The 17,161-nt window shown below is 38.9% G+C and overlaps 1 protein-coding gene across 1 annotated transcript in view; it reads right to left on the bottom strand.

Annotated features, from left to right (window-relative positions):
- LOC126292114 (uncharacterized) overlaps window positions 1-17,161 on the bottom strand; it is a 132,028-nt gene that overhangs the window by 25,496 nt on the left and 89,371 nt on the right. Inside the window, exon 9 of the mRNA XM_049985940.1 lies at window positions 16,319-16,552. Coding sequence (XP_049841897.1) covers window positions 16,319-16,552 — 234 coding nt within the window. The remainder of the gene's footprint in view (window positions 1-16,318; window positions 16,553-17,161) is intronic.

The raw sequence follows: 17,161 nt of genomic DNA, 5'->3' as shown, positions 1-17,161 counted from the left end.
TGAATGCGCATAGCTGTCCAAGTCAGAGTGGGGGTACACTTAACTTGACTCACGTTTTGTTTGTGGCGCAGTTTTAAATTGTTTCGAAACAGCTGCAATTCCAGCGTTTGGATACTCATTTTTATCATCTGCTTCCACCCCCCCCCCCCCCCCCCCAAATTGTATTCTCACTCTAAACTCAGCAACAAACATGTGTTTTTTGAAAATGCCAAAGCCTACAGTAACCGCCAACAAAAGGGTGCAGGAATTTGAAATTGATGGTTTATATGCTCCCGATAAGTTAACAGCGTTTTGTAAATTCTGCAATATCCGAGTTCCACGAAAGTGTAAAGATTCTATAGTGGAACATGTGCAGACTGAAAAACATAAGGACAACAAGTTGAAACAGACCAGTTTGCCAATAAAGCGGCACATTACAATTAGCAGCAGCTTTGAAGTTGCAAAAAAGAAGAAGAACAAGTGTGAATATCTGTCTCAAAGAACTGTGGAAACATTTTTGGAGGTCAACATTCCACTCCACAAATTGGAGAACGAAGACTTTCGGCAGTGGATCAATAAGTTCATTAACGGTGAGCAGTGGTATTACCTTTTCATTTATATTGTAACTGCAGCCTGCCTCAAAATTATTTTGGTAAATCTTCACTTTACATGTACTTTTGATCAGTTCACAATTGTGATGCCTGTACCTCTCATCTTTGAGAAAATATAGGGTGGATTGGGGCAAATAGAGCAGAAATTAATACATATTTTTTAAATATTTTCAAAACTTCAAAACCAAGCAACCCAGATATTTCAATTAAAATTTATATTAATGCTTAGACTTTCCAATTCTCTCACCTTTGTCTCTTATGATAGGGGAAAACTATTAAAAGTTAAAATAATAATAATGTTAAGTCTGCAACTGTAAGTTCTAATTACCACATCTGGGGGTATTAGTATGTTCCACTCCTTCATACTTATAATGAATGTATGTACTGTAAAGCTGTTAGGAACATACCTAACCTCAGCACTACATACCTTGAAATTTTCACGAAAATGTAATTAGTGAACCTCAAGCAATGGTATTAATTTACGCATAAGAGCTGATTGTTACAAATCCACAACTTCTTGGTACCTTTAACTTGCTTGGTTTACTGTTTATAGACCATTGTTCTAATAACCTGGTGTTCCAATTGCCCCAGTTCCCACCTCTTTTGCTCTTGTGCAGTATTATATTATTTTAAAAGTTCAGATAACTAACAGACTATTCTCTTTAGGTGCTGGTAACATCCCATGTGTTAAAACAATGAGAGAGAGACTGTGCCTTCAATACAACATCAAAGGAAAACTGAGGTAATAGAAAAACTAGCATGGAAAGATGTTGCTAAATTAGCTGACAAGACCACTGATAGAAGAGGCCGTTGTGTTTTTGTTGTTTTGTTGAGAACTATTGAAGCTTGGAATGAGCAGAAACTTTTTGTGGTAAGTGTGAAAGTTCTGGATGTAGCAAACTCAACACAATGTGCTCGGGCTAATTTGCGGGCTCTTCAAACATATAATTTTGTCATCAGTCTACTGACTGGTTTGATGCGGCCCGCCACGAATTCCTTTCCTGTGCTAACCTCTTCATCTCAGAGTAGCACTTGCAACCTAGGTTCTCAATTATTTGCTTGACGTATTCCAATCTCTGTCTTCCTCTACAGTTTTTGCCCGCTACAGCTCCCTCTAGTACCATGGAAGTCATTCCCTCATGTCTTAGCAGATGTCCTATCATCCTGCCTAGGTAGTAGAATTCCTTAACTTCATTGACTTCGTGACCATCAATCCTGATGTTAAATTTCTCGCTGTTCTCATTTCTACTACTTCTCATTACCTTCGTCTTTCTCCGATTTACTCTCAAACCATACTGTGTACTCATTAGATTGTTCATTCCGTTCAGCAGATCATTTAAATCTTCTTCACTTTCACTCAGGATAGCAATGTCATCAGCGAATCGTATCATTGCTATTTTAATTCCACTCCTGAACCTTTTTTTTATTTCCATCATTGCTTCCTCGATGTACTGATTGAAGAGTAGGGGCGAAAGGCTACAGCTTTGTCTTACACCCTTCTTAATACGAGCACTTCGTTCTTGATCGCCCACTCTTATTATTCCCTCTTGGTTGTTGTACACATTGTATATGACACGTCTCTCCCTATAGCTTACCCCTACTTTTTTCAGAATCTGGAACAGCTTGCACCATTTTATATTGTCGAACGCTTTTTACAGGTCGACAAATCCTATGAACGTGTCTTGATTTTTCTTTAGCCTTGCTTCCATTATTAGCCGTAACGTCAGAATTGCCTCTCTCGTGCCTTTACTTTTCCTAAAGCCAAACTGATCGTCACCTAGCGCATTCTCAATTTTCTTTTCCGTTCTTCTGTATATTATTCTTGTAAGCAGCTTCGATGCATGAGCTGTTAAGCTGATTGTGCGATAATTCTCGCACTTGTCAGCTCTTGCCGTCTTCGGAATTGTGTGGATGATGCTTTTCCGAAAGTCAGATGGTATGTTGCCAGACTCATATATTCTACACACCAACGTGAATAGTTGTTTTGTTGCCACTTCCCCTAATGATTTTAGAAATTCTGATGGAATGTTATCTATCCCTTCTGCCTTATTTGACCGTAAGTCCTCCAAAGCTCTTTTAAATTCCGATTCTAATACTGGATCTCCCCTATCTCTTCTAAATCGACTCCTGTTTCTTCTTCTATCACATCAGACAAATCTTCACCCTCATAGAGGCTTTCACTGTATTCTTTGCACCTATCTGCTCTCTCCTCTGCTTTTAACAGTGGAATTCCCGTTGCACTCTTAATGTTACCACCCCGTTGCACTCAATGTTACCACCATTGCTTTTAATGCCACCAAAGGTTGTTTTGTCTTTCCTGTATGCTGAGTCTGTCCTTCCGACAATCATATCTTTTTCGATGTCTTCACATTTTTCCTGCAGCCATCTCGTCTTAGCTTCCCTGCACTTCCTATTTATTTCATTCCTCAGCGACTTGTATTTCTGTATTCCTGATTTTCCCGGAACATGTTTGTACTTCCTCCTTTCATCAATCAATTGAAGTATTTCTTCTGTTACCCGTGGTTTCTTCGCAGCTACCTTCTTTGTACCTATGTTTTCCTTCCCAACTTCTGTGATGGCCCTTTTTAGAGATGTCCATTTCTCTTCAACTGTACTGCCTACTGCGCTATTCCTTATTGCTGTATCTATAGAGTTAGAGAACTTCAAACGTATCTCGTCATTCCTTAGAACTTCCGTATCCCACTTCTTAGCGTATCGATTCTTCCTGACTAATGTCTTGAACTTCGGCCTACCCTTCATCATTACTATATTGTGATATGAGTCTATATCTGCTCCTACGTACACCTTACAATCCAATATCTGATTTCGGAATCTCTGTCTGACCATGATGTAATCTAATTAAAATCTTCCCGTATCTCCCGGCCTTTTCCAAGTATACCTCCTCCTCTTGTGATTCTTGAACGGGGTATTCGCTATTACTAGCTGAAACTTGTTACAGAACTCAATTAGTCTTTCTCCTCTTCCATTCCTTGTCCCAAGCCCATATTCTCCTGTAACCTTTTCTTCTACTCCTTCCCCTACAACTGCATTCCAGTCGCCCATGACTATTAGATTTTCGTCCCCCTTTACATACTGCATTACCCTTTCAATATCCTCATACACTTTCTCTATCTGTTCATCTTCAGCTTGCGATGTCGGCATGTATACCTGAACTATCGTTGTCGCTGTTGGTCTGCTGTCGATTCTGATTAGAACAACCAGGTCACTGAACTGTTCACAGTAACACACCCTCTGCCCTACCTTCCTATTCATAACGAATCCTACACCTGTTATACCATTTTCTGCTGCTGTTGATATTACCCGATACTCATCTGACCAGAAATCCTTGTCTTCCTTCTACTTCACTTCACTGACCCCTCCTATATCTAGATTGAGCCTTTGCATTACCCTTTTCAGATTTTCTAGTTTCCCTACCACGTTCAAGCTTCTGACGTTCCAGGCCCCGACTTGTAGAACGTTATTCAATCTTTTTCTCATGGTAACCTCCCCCTTGGCAGTCCCCTCCCAGAGATCCGAATGGGGGACTATTCCGGAATCTTTTGCCAATGGAGTGATCATCATAACACTTCTTCAACTACAGACCACATGTCGTGTGGATACACGTTACGTGTCTTCAATGCAGTGGTTTCCATTGCCTTCTGCATCCTCATGTCGTTGATCATTGCTGATTCTTCCACCTTTAGGGGCAATTTCCCATCCCTAGGACAAGAGAGTGCCCTGAACCTCTATCCGCTCCTCCGCCCTCTTTGACAAGGCCGTTGGCAGAATGAGGCTGACTTCTTATGCCGGAAGTCTTCGGCCGCCAATGCTGATAATTGATCAAAATTTAGGCAGTGGTGGGGATCGAACCCAGGACCGAAGACGTTTTGATTATGAATCAAAGACACTACCCCTAGACCTCGGGTCTCTATACAGTATGATAATATTAAAACAGTGACAGTGCTAGGTATATGAACAAATGTATACCACCGTAGTTACTCGAATCTAAGCCGCACTCGAATCTAAGCCGCCCATGAAAAATGAGACTTGAAATCAAGGAAAAAAAAATTTCCCGAATCTAAGCCGCACGTGAAATTTGAGACTCGAAATTCAAGGGGACAGAAAAGTTTTAGACCGCACCTCCAAAACGAAACAAAGTTGGTCCATTGTAATACGAAACACAATTTAGGTAGAATGAATGACGATACAGCTACAGTAGTTAGGTTCGAGTCTTAAGCTTTGCAGTTAAGCTTTACCAGGTAGCCATTGCTATGCATCAGGTGTTCCGTCCGTATTTATACGGGTACCCTTCTTTTTTCAGGTGCTTCGTCTGGTTTGAATTGACTGCTTATTTTTCTTTGATCTGATAAGTGTCGTTCTCTATGTTATAGGTGTTTACGTCACTCTAAGCTGAAAATGTATTATTGTACTGCATCATGCATTGTTTGTCGCATTCTGTTAATGAGTGTTTATGGCCTGTCGCAGCTCGCGGCATGGCATACTGTTGTGCACGCTACCGAGGCCTACAATTAAAATAAATAAATAAATAAATAAATAAAAAAAGGAATCGACTTATTATCGAAACAATGGCAAGATACTGCTATTTGTTGTTACTTACACTGCTGCTTTCTTTGATAATGACCAACAAGAACCAAATAATAGACTGTGTATGATAAAAGTTGTTCTGAACGAGAGTTTAGCGAAAATTTTTCTCCGTTTGAAAATATTTGCAGACACCTCTTTAGTACATTACATTCTGCACAGAAATTAGAGTCATCATAAAATTTAAAAATCTTGTCAACTGCTGTGCTTCATTTCTGACTGTATCACTATTAGGCTTAAGAATAATACGAATATAAACATGACATGATATGTATATTCTTCCGCGGTTGCTGTTGTCTCACTCTAGTTTCGTTGTTTATTAGGCAGACAGGATGTAAATGAAATAGCAGCAAACACGAAAGAATACATGGCAAAATGTTTATATTCGTATTATTTTTATGGTGTGGAGAATACTGCATGTGATTCTCAATTCATAAAATTCTTGTTAGCAACGATCTCTTCTCACAGGTAGGAAAAAATTCAGAACTTGGAGTTGGCCATATTGATAAACATCCCAAACAGTCTTTTCAGTCTGATTTTCGTAGTACATTGAAATGCTACTACATTCGAAGATGAACAATACGTGATTTGTATTTACTTCGTTGTATAATGTATGAAAAATGCAGTGGTCGTAACTCGGGGCAGAGAAAACGCTCGTCTTACACCTTTTTTTAAAAATTTATTTACTGATGCAGAGGTTTTGGCACCAGTATTTATCTTTGTGCCTGCAAAGCATGCCTATATTCGACGGCAGAAGTTAGTTGTGGCGGCACCTACCAACATTTTTCGGAACTTCCGCTTATGTTGCACTCGATTCTAAGTCGCAGGCAGTTTTTTGGATTACAAAAACCGGAAAAAAAAGTGCGGCTTAGATTCGAGTAAATACGGTAGACTCCTTGAAAACAATAATAAGTGATAGTTTAATCCATGTTCAATGCTGGGCACATAAAATTAATGTAATTGCTAACATTTATTTCAAGGAACTTAGTAAGTTAAATACTGCAAACAGTTATGTAAAGAATGCTTTTTTAAACACCAGGAAGAGAAAACATTTATATTTTGCAGTTTCTTCAAGAGAAAAATGGAAATCCAAAGGTTTTTCCTGTGCCAGTTTTAACACGATGGAACTCTTGCATGGTGTATACGTGGCCGAGGAAAAAAAAATTCTCAGATTTCCCGGTTAAAAACACTCTTTCTCCCGGATGAAAACACACTTTTTCCGTGTAATTAAGTGACAGTATATTTTTCCTCGGAACTGTACAACTTATCAATCCTTTGAATGGATATGTTTTTGTATTTATACACAGGCGTAGAATTTCCCGGCACTTTAGAAAACTAAACTTAGGGAAGAAAACTCCTTTCGGAAAGATTTTTGATGTGCAGCAACATGTACGCTGCATATTTTCGTATTATGAAAGTATAAATTCGAATTCCACTGAACACTGCATGTTACTTTCCGAACCATTGTAACCCAGATTGCGATGCGCTTTTGTACGCCAGTCATAGCTCGTCACGTGATCCCACCAACTGATGACAGTGGATTTCAGAACACAGGACACGTGATGTAGTCAGCTAATATCAACATCACTGTTAAGTAGTGCGGATACACAAACAGGAAAAGTTAATGTTTTAAATTAATATACATAGCATTGCTACAAGAAAAGTGAAGGTTTCATATATAATATTGGTCTCTAAAGTTAATAAGCTTCAAGAGAAGCTATGCTTTCACATATAATGTTGATATTTTTTGAGCGTGTTACACTTTAAGATATATCATTGCACAAACGTACCAGTAAAATTTTTAGCCGAGTCCAGTGATTTGTCCTCAAAGTTTTCCACAAATAAATTAGCTATCGCAGGAGAGAGAGCTTCCCGTAGCACTACATCAATTTGCTCATAATAACGACACAAATGTCTGATCTTCTAGGCTCGAAATACTTCTAAATGGCTTGTCATCAAACGCTCTGTGGTTTAAGAAATTCATCGTACATTCTCGCACATAGTTCAACTTGCGTAATAGGAAATTTACTTTTAGTTCAACTTGCGTAATAGGAAATTTACTTTGAAAGTAACACCTTTCAAACCACCATTCGCAATATTTTCCTGCGACCTGTTAGAAATGGGTTCATTTCAGTAGTCGTCAGATAGGGCCAGATAACGCGCCACCGCGCTTTGCCAGCTGCTATGACGCAGGAAGCCCGTATGTTCGTACGTGTAAAACAGTAAAAGATCTTACATTATGTCATCAAAGAAGAAATTGGAGGACACTCCAAGAGCATCAGAATTTCGTGAACCATACTAAAATGGCACATTTAAAATGCATACTTAAAAAGCACATTCGTATGTCCAGATTCCCAATGAAGTACGCCTCGACCTGATATTAAGCTTTTCAGTGTGGGTTTCGGGATGTAAATTTCCTTGGAGTACCAGTACTCTTGGAGGACCAGTACTGTATTAACTCATTTTTGATTCTTTACTATGGCATAATGCCCTACACGCTAGAAGATGAAAACGTGCACTTGAAATGCAGTGAGCAGTTGAAATTACCCAATAGAGTGGAACTAAACACTTTGTTTCAAACACATTGACTGCCTCAGTGTAAAAGATTAATAAAAACCAAATTTCTTTAGCAAACCGACAAAAATAACTTCATTGTTGTACAAGGTGATTAATGCATGCCTGCCAGAAAAGTGGAAATAAAATAAAATCTGAAGCTAATAACGTATATTAGCCTTCCGTAAATATGTGAATGTATTTTCATTCACTTGATAGCTCCCAGCCACAGCAATCCATTTTGTTTTCATTTGACGTGAGAGCAGTAAACGAAGAAGAAACAGCAAAATCACTAAATGCAAACACGGGTCACATGGAGACTACACACTTCCCCACTATAACTCAGACTGCTCTGCACACCAGCCTCAAATACGATATTTCTGAACTGGAGCAATACTGAGATAGAGCCCCCCCCCCCCCATTTCCGCGCTACTTCCAGAATAGAAATTAAGAGGCTGCTAGACGGGGATTGTACAACTGGCCCCTTAGTAGTGTAGTGATCTGGCCAAAAATTTTCTGACAAAATTTCATTTTCCTCGGTACACCGAGAAGATAATATGTAATCTTTCTTACCTGTTATTTCTGTAAGTCGTTCATTTCCACTCTGGTAGTCTGCATCTACGGATTTCCCTAGTAATCATAACAAAGCTGATCGTTTGCAAACCCAAACAACAACATAGACAGCGATTGGCATTCACTTGTTCGGCTTTACTCTTCTCAGCTTGTATAGCCCGGTCCCCTTTTGCCTGCAGGAAAGTTTATTTCTAAATGCGACGAGACTTCACATACACTATGCACGCATTCAACTTATGATTTTTTTCCCCCCATGGGACCAAAATGCTGATGCCATTGGTCCCTAGGCTTACACACTACTTAATCTACCTTACACTAACTTACGCTAGGGACAACATATACACCCATGCCCGAGGCAGGATTCTAACCTCTGACGCGGGCAGCCGTGTGAGCCGTGACAAGTCGCCTCAGACCTCACGGCTACCACGTGTGGCTTACGATTCATTCAAAAATCAACTTACAGAGTGTGTTCAAAAACCAACAGGGATGCGCATCAAAATCACATTAGTAGTCGATAGAATCAACATGCGCTGGATGCTAGGCGCTTTGTGAAACAAGGTCTTCTCCCATCAAGAATATGAATTTGACGCCCCTCCCCCACCTTAATAGATCAGGGCCCACTGCACATGCATGAATCTAGCAGCTTGGGCGTGGCAGTAAAATTTTTCCGGGTTGCATCTAGCTGCTTGCTGTGACTGCTTACACAGCCAACAGCCCTGTTTCTGGAACCAGAAATGGGAGAAGGTACTACTCATACGCAACTCAACTGTGCATGTGCATGAGCCCGCTCATAACTAAAACGAATCTAATGTAAACAGCTGTGACGTCACACTCATCGGAGGCAATTTGTTGTTATGGAGCATTGCATAGTCTTCCTAAAGCCTCTGACACATTTTGCTGTTGGCAAACGCTTGTATGATCACTGTGTTTTGTTGTTGTATATGGCACATTTCCCTTGCAATTTATTTTTTATTTTCATTTTTTCTCTCATTAACATTTTATTGTTGCAATTGTTCTGCAGTAGTGGGATTCAGTAATATCCTTTGTTAGAGTATTGATTCTTACCAGTCAAAACTACAAAAATGTAACTGAAAACTAAAACAACGAAACATTCCCGAAATTCTAAAAAATTCCCAGGTTTTTCCTGGTTTTCTCCCGTTTTTCCCAGATCTCCTGGGTCGTATACACCCTGTCTTGGCTCTCCACAGCCATTTATATAGCAAAATATTATGAGGTAATGATTGAATTCTTCTGCAGTGATGGCTTGCAAGAGCTGTCCATTGCAGGCATTGAGTATATTATTTCACTGTCAGACAATGATGTAACTAGGATTCTTGCAGAGGTCATGTTTGTTAAAGAACATGCCAGAGATTTGATGAACACGACTGTCTTCTTAGAGACTTCAAAGCATCCAACCTCACATGAACTTTATTCAAAGTTGAAGGATCTTGAAGTACGCCTCAGTATTGTGGGAAAAGGAATATTTGGCAAGGAAACCAGTGAGATTTTAAAAATGATAAAGAGGGAAGTGCATCATGCAGAAATTAAGGAGGGACTGAAGTGAACTGGACCGCACTTCTAAATGAGAAAGTCGACTCTCATGGCCACAGATCCAAATCAGTCAGTTTTCAACACCTTGGATTCTTGTTTCGATCCACGGACAATAATTCTCCATTGTATTAATTCCGAAATGGCCAGGATCTTGCAATCTGTACCAGGGATGACTGTTCTTAGTACTACAGATACTCAGAAGGGGTATCAATCTCTCCAGAATTTTGTTTAAAACCAAACGTCAATGCAGTTGGGACATGTTGACATAGTGAAATGCTGCAGGCAACTGCAGTCGTCAATCTGGAATTTGCAGCTGCAGCATTGCAAGCTGTTTGGTTCCCGTGTTCCAATGTTGACAGCAAGATACTGTTTTCAAACTGTAACAAAGTATTGACAGATAGGCGGCACAATCTCTCTGAAGGCAACATGTAAATATAATGACAATGCTGTCATTCAAAAAGCTGTCCACAGAGTGAAAATGTACTTGCCTTAGTGCTACTGTGGATCTATCTTTATTAGCCCGTTGCTTGATTCTTCTTTTTTTTAAAAAAAACTGTGCATATTCTCACTTTTTCAAATGTTTACTAGTTTTTACTTCTCTAATGTAAGGATGAGCTATGCTTCTTTTGTTCGAGAATGGATTTCTATTTTTACCCAATTTGTCCAGATCAGATCATGGTAAAAACAGCTGAAAATGCAGTACATAAATGAGCCTTACTACAAGTTGTATATATGCGTAAAAAAGAAAGTGTGAGAGAGAGAGAGAGAGAGAGAGAGAGAGAGAGAGAGATCACGTTAAAAGAAAGTATTTTTTGTATTAAAGACTGTGTTACTGATGGAAAATAGAATTTAAAACCCAATACTTTTGCTGAAACATATTATAAACATTGTTCCTGAGCAATATGTGAGAGAACATTTAAAAAAATTAATAAAATTAAATTTTGTCGTAATTTTAGCCCAAGTTAAATACCTTTTGTAAATGTTTATAAATATTTTGTTACTTGGGAATACTTAAAAAATAGCCTTCAAGCTTTCTTGGTGATATTCATACAGAAAAATCTCTTGGGTTTGCAGCCAAGACATTTTATTTATTAACAATAGCACTGCAAAGGCAAAACTTTTTCCTTACATTAAAATATTTTCTTCTAAGTTTCATTATTGCTATTCCGTAAGAAATTGCAATCATTTATCATAAATATTTAAGTCAGTAACAAAAATGGTTGAGTGTCAAAAACAGATTGTGGACCTGAAACAAGGGAAGTTCTGTATATTTTTTAATCTGCTGGATACATCATTGATAAATAGTTTTTTTGCAGTATTTAAAATATATGTATGATTCCAAACCATTCTGGCCAAGCACAGCAACAGTATAAAAATGTTAAAAATTGAAATAATAGTTTCTGTTACAAATACTTTATTCATTATGCATTTCATGCTTCTAGCGCATCTACAGATCATTCATGAGTCGCGGAGATAGGCTTCTGTGGTCTCCACAGCTCAAAAACAATATGGAAGAAGTGCGAAACATATCATCAATAAAATATCTGCAACATACTGTTGTTTTCATTTTAACCTTTGATATTTGTTATTAAATAATTACTGCGTCAAATTTTTTTTGTTAAAGTAGTTTTTTTTTTCTGTGCTTTTCTCATGTTTGGCCCACCCTATCTTAGGAATAGCATTTTCAACACAGCATTGAAAATAGATAACTGATACAGGGTGTATACGTGGACAAAGAAAAAAATGCCTGGATTTTTCCCGGATTTTCTGATTAAAAATACACGTTCTCCCAGGTGAAAATACACTTTTTCCGTGTTAAGTGACAGTATACTCTTCCTCGGCAATGTAAAACTCATCAATCCTTTGAATGTTTATGGTTTTATATACCGACGTAGAATGTCCCGGCACTTTATAAAACTAAACTCCCGGGGCGGTGGGCATGTACGCTGCATATTTTCGTATTACGATGGTATAAATTTGAATTCCACCAAACACCGCATGTCACTTTCTGAAGCACTGAAATCGAGATTGTGATGCGCTTTTGTAAGCCTGTCATGGCTCATGTCACTTGATCTTGCCCACTGCTGACAGCATAGGTCACGTGATGTAGTCAGCCAATAGCAAGATCACTATTAAGTAGTGCGAACACACAAATAAGAAAAGTTCATGGTTTAAATTAAGATACATCACACAAATGTGCCTGTAAAATTTTCAATAATAACGCAAATGTCTGATCTGGGCTCGAAATTCTTCTAAATGGTCGTCCTCAAAGAATTGATTTTTAAATGAGAGTCAAATGCTTTGTGACTTAAGAAATTCATCGTACATTCTTGCACTTAGTTGATCTTGCACAAAAGGAAATTTGCTTTGAATGTAATGCTATTCAAACCACCATTCGCAATATTTTCCAGCAACCAGTTAGAAATAGGTTTGTTTCAGCAGTTGCAAGACAGCGCCAGATAACAGGCGTCACCGAGCTTGCGCACTTACGATGACGCAGGAAACCCATATGTTCGTACGTGTAAAACATTAAAAGATATTATGGCATAAAAGAAACAAAACATCACAGGATACTTCAAGAGCATCGGAATTTCGTGAACCACACTAAGATGAATAATTCGGCTTAAACTGCACATTCGTATGTCCATGTTCGGATGTAAATTTTCTTGGAGTACCAGTGCAGTATTATCTCATGTTTGGTTCTTTATTATGGTATAATGCCATACATGCACTTGAAATGCAGCAAACAGTTGAAACCAGCCAAGAGTGTGAAATTAAACACTTTGTTTCAAATAAATTGACTGCCTCAGCAGAAAAGAATAATAAAAGCCAAATCTCTTTAACAAACTGACAAAAATAACTTCATTGTTCTGCAAGGCGATTAATGCTTGACTGTCAGAAAAGTGGAAATAAAATCTGAAACTAATAACATATTTTAGCCTTCAATTACTAAGCTAATGTATTTTAATTCATTTGATAGCTCCCGGCCACAAAAATCCATTTCATCATTTAACGTGAAGGCAATAAACGAAGACGAAACAACTAAATCACTCAACGTAAACATGGGTCACGTGGAGACGACCCACCTCCCCACCACAACTCTGACTACTCTGTGTATCAGCCCCATATTTACTATATTTCTGAACTGGGGCAATATTAGGTAGTGGCGTCCAGCCACACTTCTGTAACCAGACGCGGGAGAATGTACTACTCATACGCGACTAACCTGCACATGTGCAAGAGCCCGCCCGCAACTACTTGAACGATTCTAATTTAAACAGTTGTCACGTCAAGCTCAACAGAGGCAATTCGTTGTTATGAAGCATTGCATAGTCTTCCTAAGCCTTCGGCACATTGTGCTGTTGGCAGACGCTTGTATAAGCACTGTGTTTTGTTGTTGTATACGGTGCATTTCCTTTGCTACTTAAGTTTTATTTTCATTTTTTTCCTCTCGTTCATGTTTTGTTGCTGCAGTATTATTCTGCAGTAGCGGGATACAGTAATATCCTTTGTTATATTATTAGTTCTTACCAGTCAAAATCACAAAAATGTAACTGAAAACCAAAACAATGAAAAATCCCCGGGTTTTTCCCGGTTTTCTCCCGGATGAAAAAATTCCCGGGTTTTTCCCGGATCTGCCGGGTCGTATACACCCTGTGATAATAGTAAAAGATTGCCAGAAAATAACTTCTGTAAAGTTTGGAAGGTAGGAGACAAGATACTGGCAGAAGTAAAGCTGTGAGTACCGGGCGAGAGTCGTGCTTCGGTAGCTCAGTTGGTAGAGCACTTGCCCGCGAAAGGCAAAGGTCCTGAGTTCGAGTCTCGGTCGGGCACACAGTTTTAATCTGCCAGGAAGTTTCATATCAGCGCACACTCCGTTGCAGAGTGAAAATCTCATTCTGGAAACATCCCCCAGGCTGTGGCTAAGCCATGTCTCCACTATATCCTTTCTTTCGGGAGTGCTGGTTCTGCAAGGTTCGCTTCTGTAAAGTTTGGAAGGTAGGAGACAAGATACTGGCAGAAGTAAAGCTGTGAGTACCGGGAGTGAGTCGTGCTTCGGTAGCTCAGTTGGAAGAGCACTTGCCCGCGAAAGACAAAGGTCCCGAGTTCGAGTCTCGGTCGGGCACACAGTTTTAATCTGCCAGGAAGTTTCACTGATAAATAACATCAAAAAGTGCAAAAAATAACACCAATTTTGGATATAAAGTAACAAATTTTTTCCTGTCCCTACTTATGAGCAATGAGTACTTGTCAAGGAGAAAATGCGAAGTTTGAAGATGAACAAGGGCTCATAGCTCTTAAAGCAAGCATTTCAGAGCCCAAATATACTAGCCTTTTTTACTTTGAACAATCATTCCTGTCATCTTTCTGAATACTGACCATTCCTCCTAAGACATCCTGTATATTCTCACGTCACTTAACATATTTTCTTTTCTTTTCACTCTTTAGATTTGATTTCTTCCAATTCTCTCTTTTCAACAATGATCTTAATGGTGCATCAGTGCGCAAATGCTACAATTAGCTGATGAAGTAGTGTTTTCCACCGTCAACAGGTGGCAAAGCATAGTTCTACCTGCAAGCAAGTACTCGGGTTTCCAGCTTGAGGGACAACATAAAGAAATATTAGGCTATGTTAATTTGCCATCAGCAGCTTATATCAACACCCCCCCCCTTTTTTTATGTAAATCAATGCAACTGACAATGAACCTTTTGACAACATTTATTGGAATACACTTTGAAATACTGAAGTTACCAGGGCAAAAATGCAGGTAGTGAAGGAGACCAGACTGGAGTTCTAGGAGTCAAACGAGATTAAAGAGGCAGTATGTGTAGTTGACATGGAACAGACAGGCTGCAGCCTATGCAAAACATTATTCAATCTGTATGATGCAGATGAAGTAATAAAGGAACTAAACTGGAAATTTGGAAAACAAACTGAAGTTCAAGGAGAGGAAATAACATCAAGGTCTCCCAATGACATTGCAACAAAACAACATTCTGGGCAAAGTAAAGAGGGTGTAAAATGCTGGCTGCCCATAACAACGAAGTTATTCATAAAGAAGGGAAATCTGTTAACACTGAATATAAATTTAAGTAATTTTTGTCTGGGGTGTAGCCTTATTATGAAAACAAAACTTAAATTATGATAAAACAATGGAAACTCCAACTTAGAATATCAACAATATAAGGAAAAGATAGATTAGTATTCACCATAAATATGACATGTTGAGTTGAAGACAAGCATATCAAACGTACATATAATCTTTCAGCCAAAACCTTCTTCAGAAACACACACACAGAATTCATTTACATGCACAAGCACATACACATGATCATCATCTCTGGCAGCTCGGACTGGAATGCCATTGCTTGCTTGTGTGAATTAAAAAGAAAGAAGGAAGAGAGAGAGAGAGAGAGAGAGAGAGAGAGAGAGAGAGAGAGAGAGAGAGAGAGAGTGTGTGTGTTTTTATCCTCTGAAGAAACTTTTGGCCAAAAGCTTGTGTGTACCTATCTATTCGATGTGCCTATCTGCAATTCAACGAATCATTGTTACAGTGTGTAACAATAACAATCTATCATCTCCTTACAGTTTTGATTGATAAAAATACAGTCAAAAAGGAAACAGAAGATTGTGAAATGTGGTGTTGCAGGATTTCTGTACACAAAATGAGTGGATCGAGTAACTAATGAGAAGCCACTGAGTCAAAGTGAGGAGAAAAGTGAATAGTTAATTTCTTTGGTAAAACGAGGAAGAGGGGGGGGGGGGGGGGTGAGAAAAGGTGATGGGAGGCTCATGGCTGAAATTGCAGAGGAAGTGAGGCACAAACAGGAAGCATATTCAAATTAATACGGCTTGGAGTAGAGATGATGGATCTTGTAACCGATAGGTTAGTGACGGAGCTACAGCAAACTAGGCTCCAGAGTGAAGATGGCGATACTAACAACAACAACAACAACAACAACAATAATAATTGTTCATGAGAGGCAAAACATAAGGAGCATCACTCAGCAGAATTTTAGCCGTCATATCAACATCAGGCTTCTCAAGGCTGTAAGATTTGTTAAAGTCCGGATACAATGAGAATTACAGAACAGTGGTTTAATATAAACAAACGGATTAAAAAATCTACTCACCAAGCAGCAGCAGTGTGCCCCTGCCGCTACTTGCTGAGTAGATTTTTAATCTATCCATTTATATTATATTATATTATATTATATTATATTATCAAAAACATTGGTTCAGCTTTACAGGTAAGAACTTTTTATGTCAACAGCAGATGTAGGATAAACTGTTGTACCGCATACGTAGCACATGGAGCACGCTGGAGACGGTCTGGATGAAAAGTGGCTGCAGATAAATAACAAAAATAGTGACAAATGCTACAATGGATGAATTTTACAACTGGTCTTTTTCTCTAGCCTCGGGCACACTGCAGAAGCTGTCTCACCTCCACATGCTCGTCGTCTAGACTGGATTCCGTTTTGTCATCACTCTCGTCCTTGGTCAGGGCAGACCCGAGAAGGGTCCGTGCCTCTCCAACCAGTGCTGCAAGCTCCTCCAGTAGTCGGTTGGCATGAACGGCTTCCAGCCGCAACCACAGCAGCTCCAGTAGAGAAAGTGATCCACAAACAGTGCGACCACACACCTCAGCGACCTCTACCGGTTCACAAGTTACCAGCATCTGTCACGGAAAATGGTAAGTAAAAATTAATTGTCATGTTGCCAGGGCCCTAATTTTGAGAACATTAATTGTGAATGAAAATCCAATACCACAGAAAGCTTAATTTTTAAATTATTTTTAGTTCAGTTCAGAAGATATTGCCTGAAATATAAATAGAAACGCAACATATTCAGTGGCTAAATGTAAAGTTTTCTATCCCTGACTTGTTTCATAGGCTTTGCTCTAACACCAGGTGGCAATTCCAGTGTTTAGTTCATGTACACTGCTCTGGCAGACCAACGGAGTTGAAACATCTAGAATGCAGTATGATTTTGGTGGATAAGTAAGAAGAAATATTTTGGAACTGATGTATACCTGCAGCTTTGTGCAGCTTCCTTGTGCACTTTTGTTAAGAGCTCTGCATTTGAACATAACACACACACACTGTTTAAAAACTTTATTATAGGTACTGATTGAGTCAAAGATCTGTAGATATTTTTTACATTTTTCTACACAAAAATAACTGTTCATTTATTTTTCAAATATATCATCGACATACATAATTTTCTTAAATGTGGAGAAACTGTGGAAAGTTCCCTAAGAGGATAATTAGCAGAAAAGGTCAAATGG

This window comes from Schistocerca gregaria, chromosome 9 (assembly GCF_023897955.1).
Source record: "Schistocerca gregaria isolate iqSchGreg1 chromosome 9, iqSchGreg1.2, whole genome shotgun sequence".
Taxonomy (NCBI): Eukaryota; Metazoa; Arthropoda; class Insecta; order Orthoptera; family Acrididae; genus Schistocerca; species Schistocerca gregaria.
The sequence above is the reverse complement of the archived record's forward strand: the minus strand, read 5'-3'. Positions and strand labels throughout refer to the sequence as shown.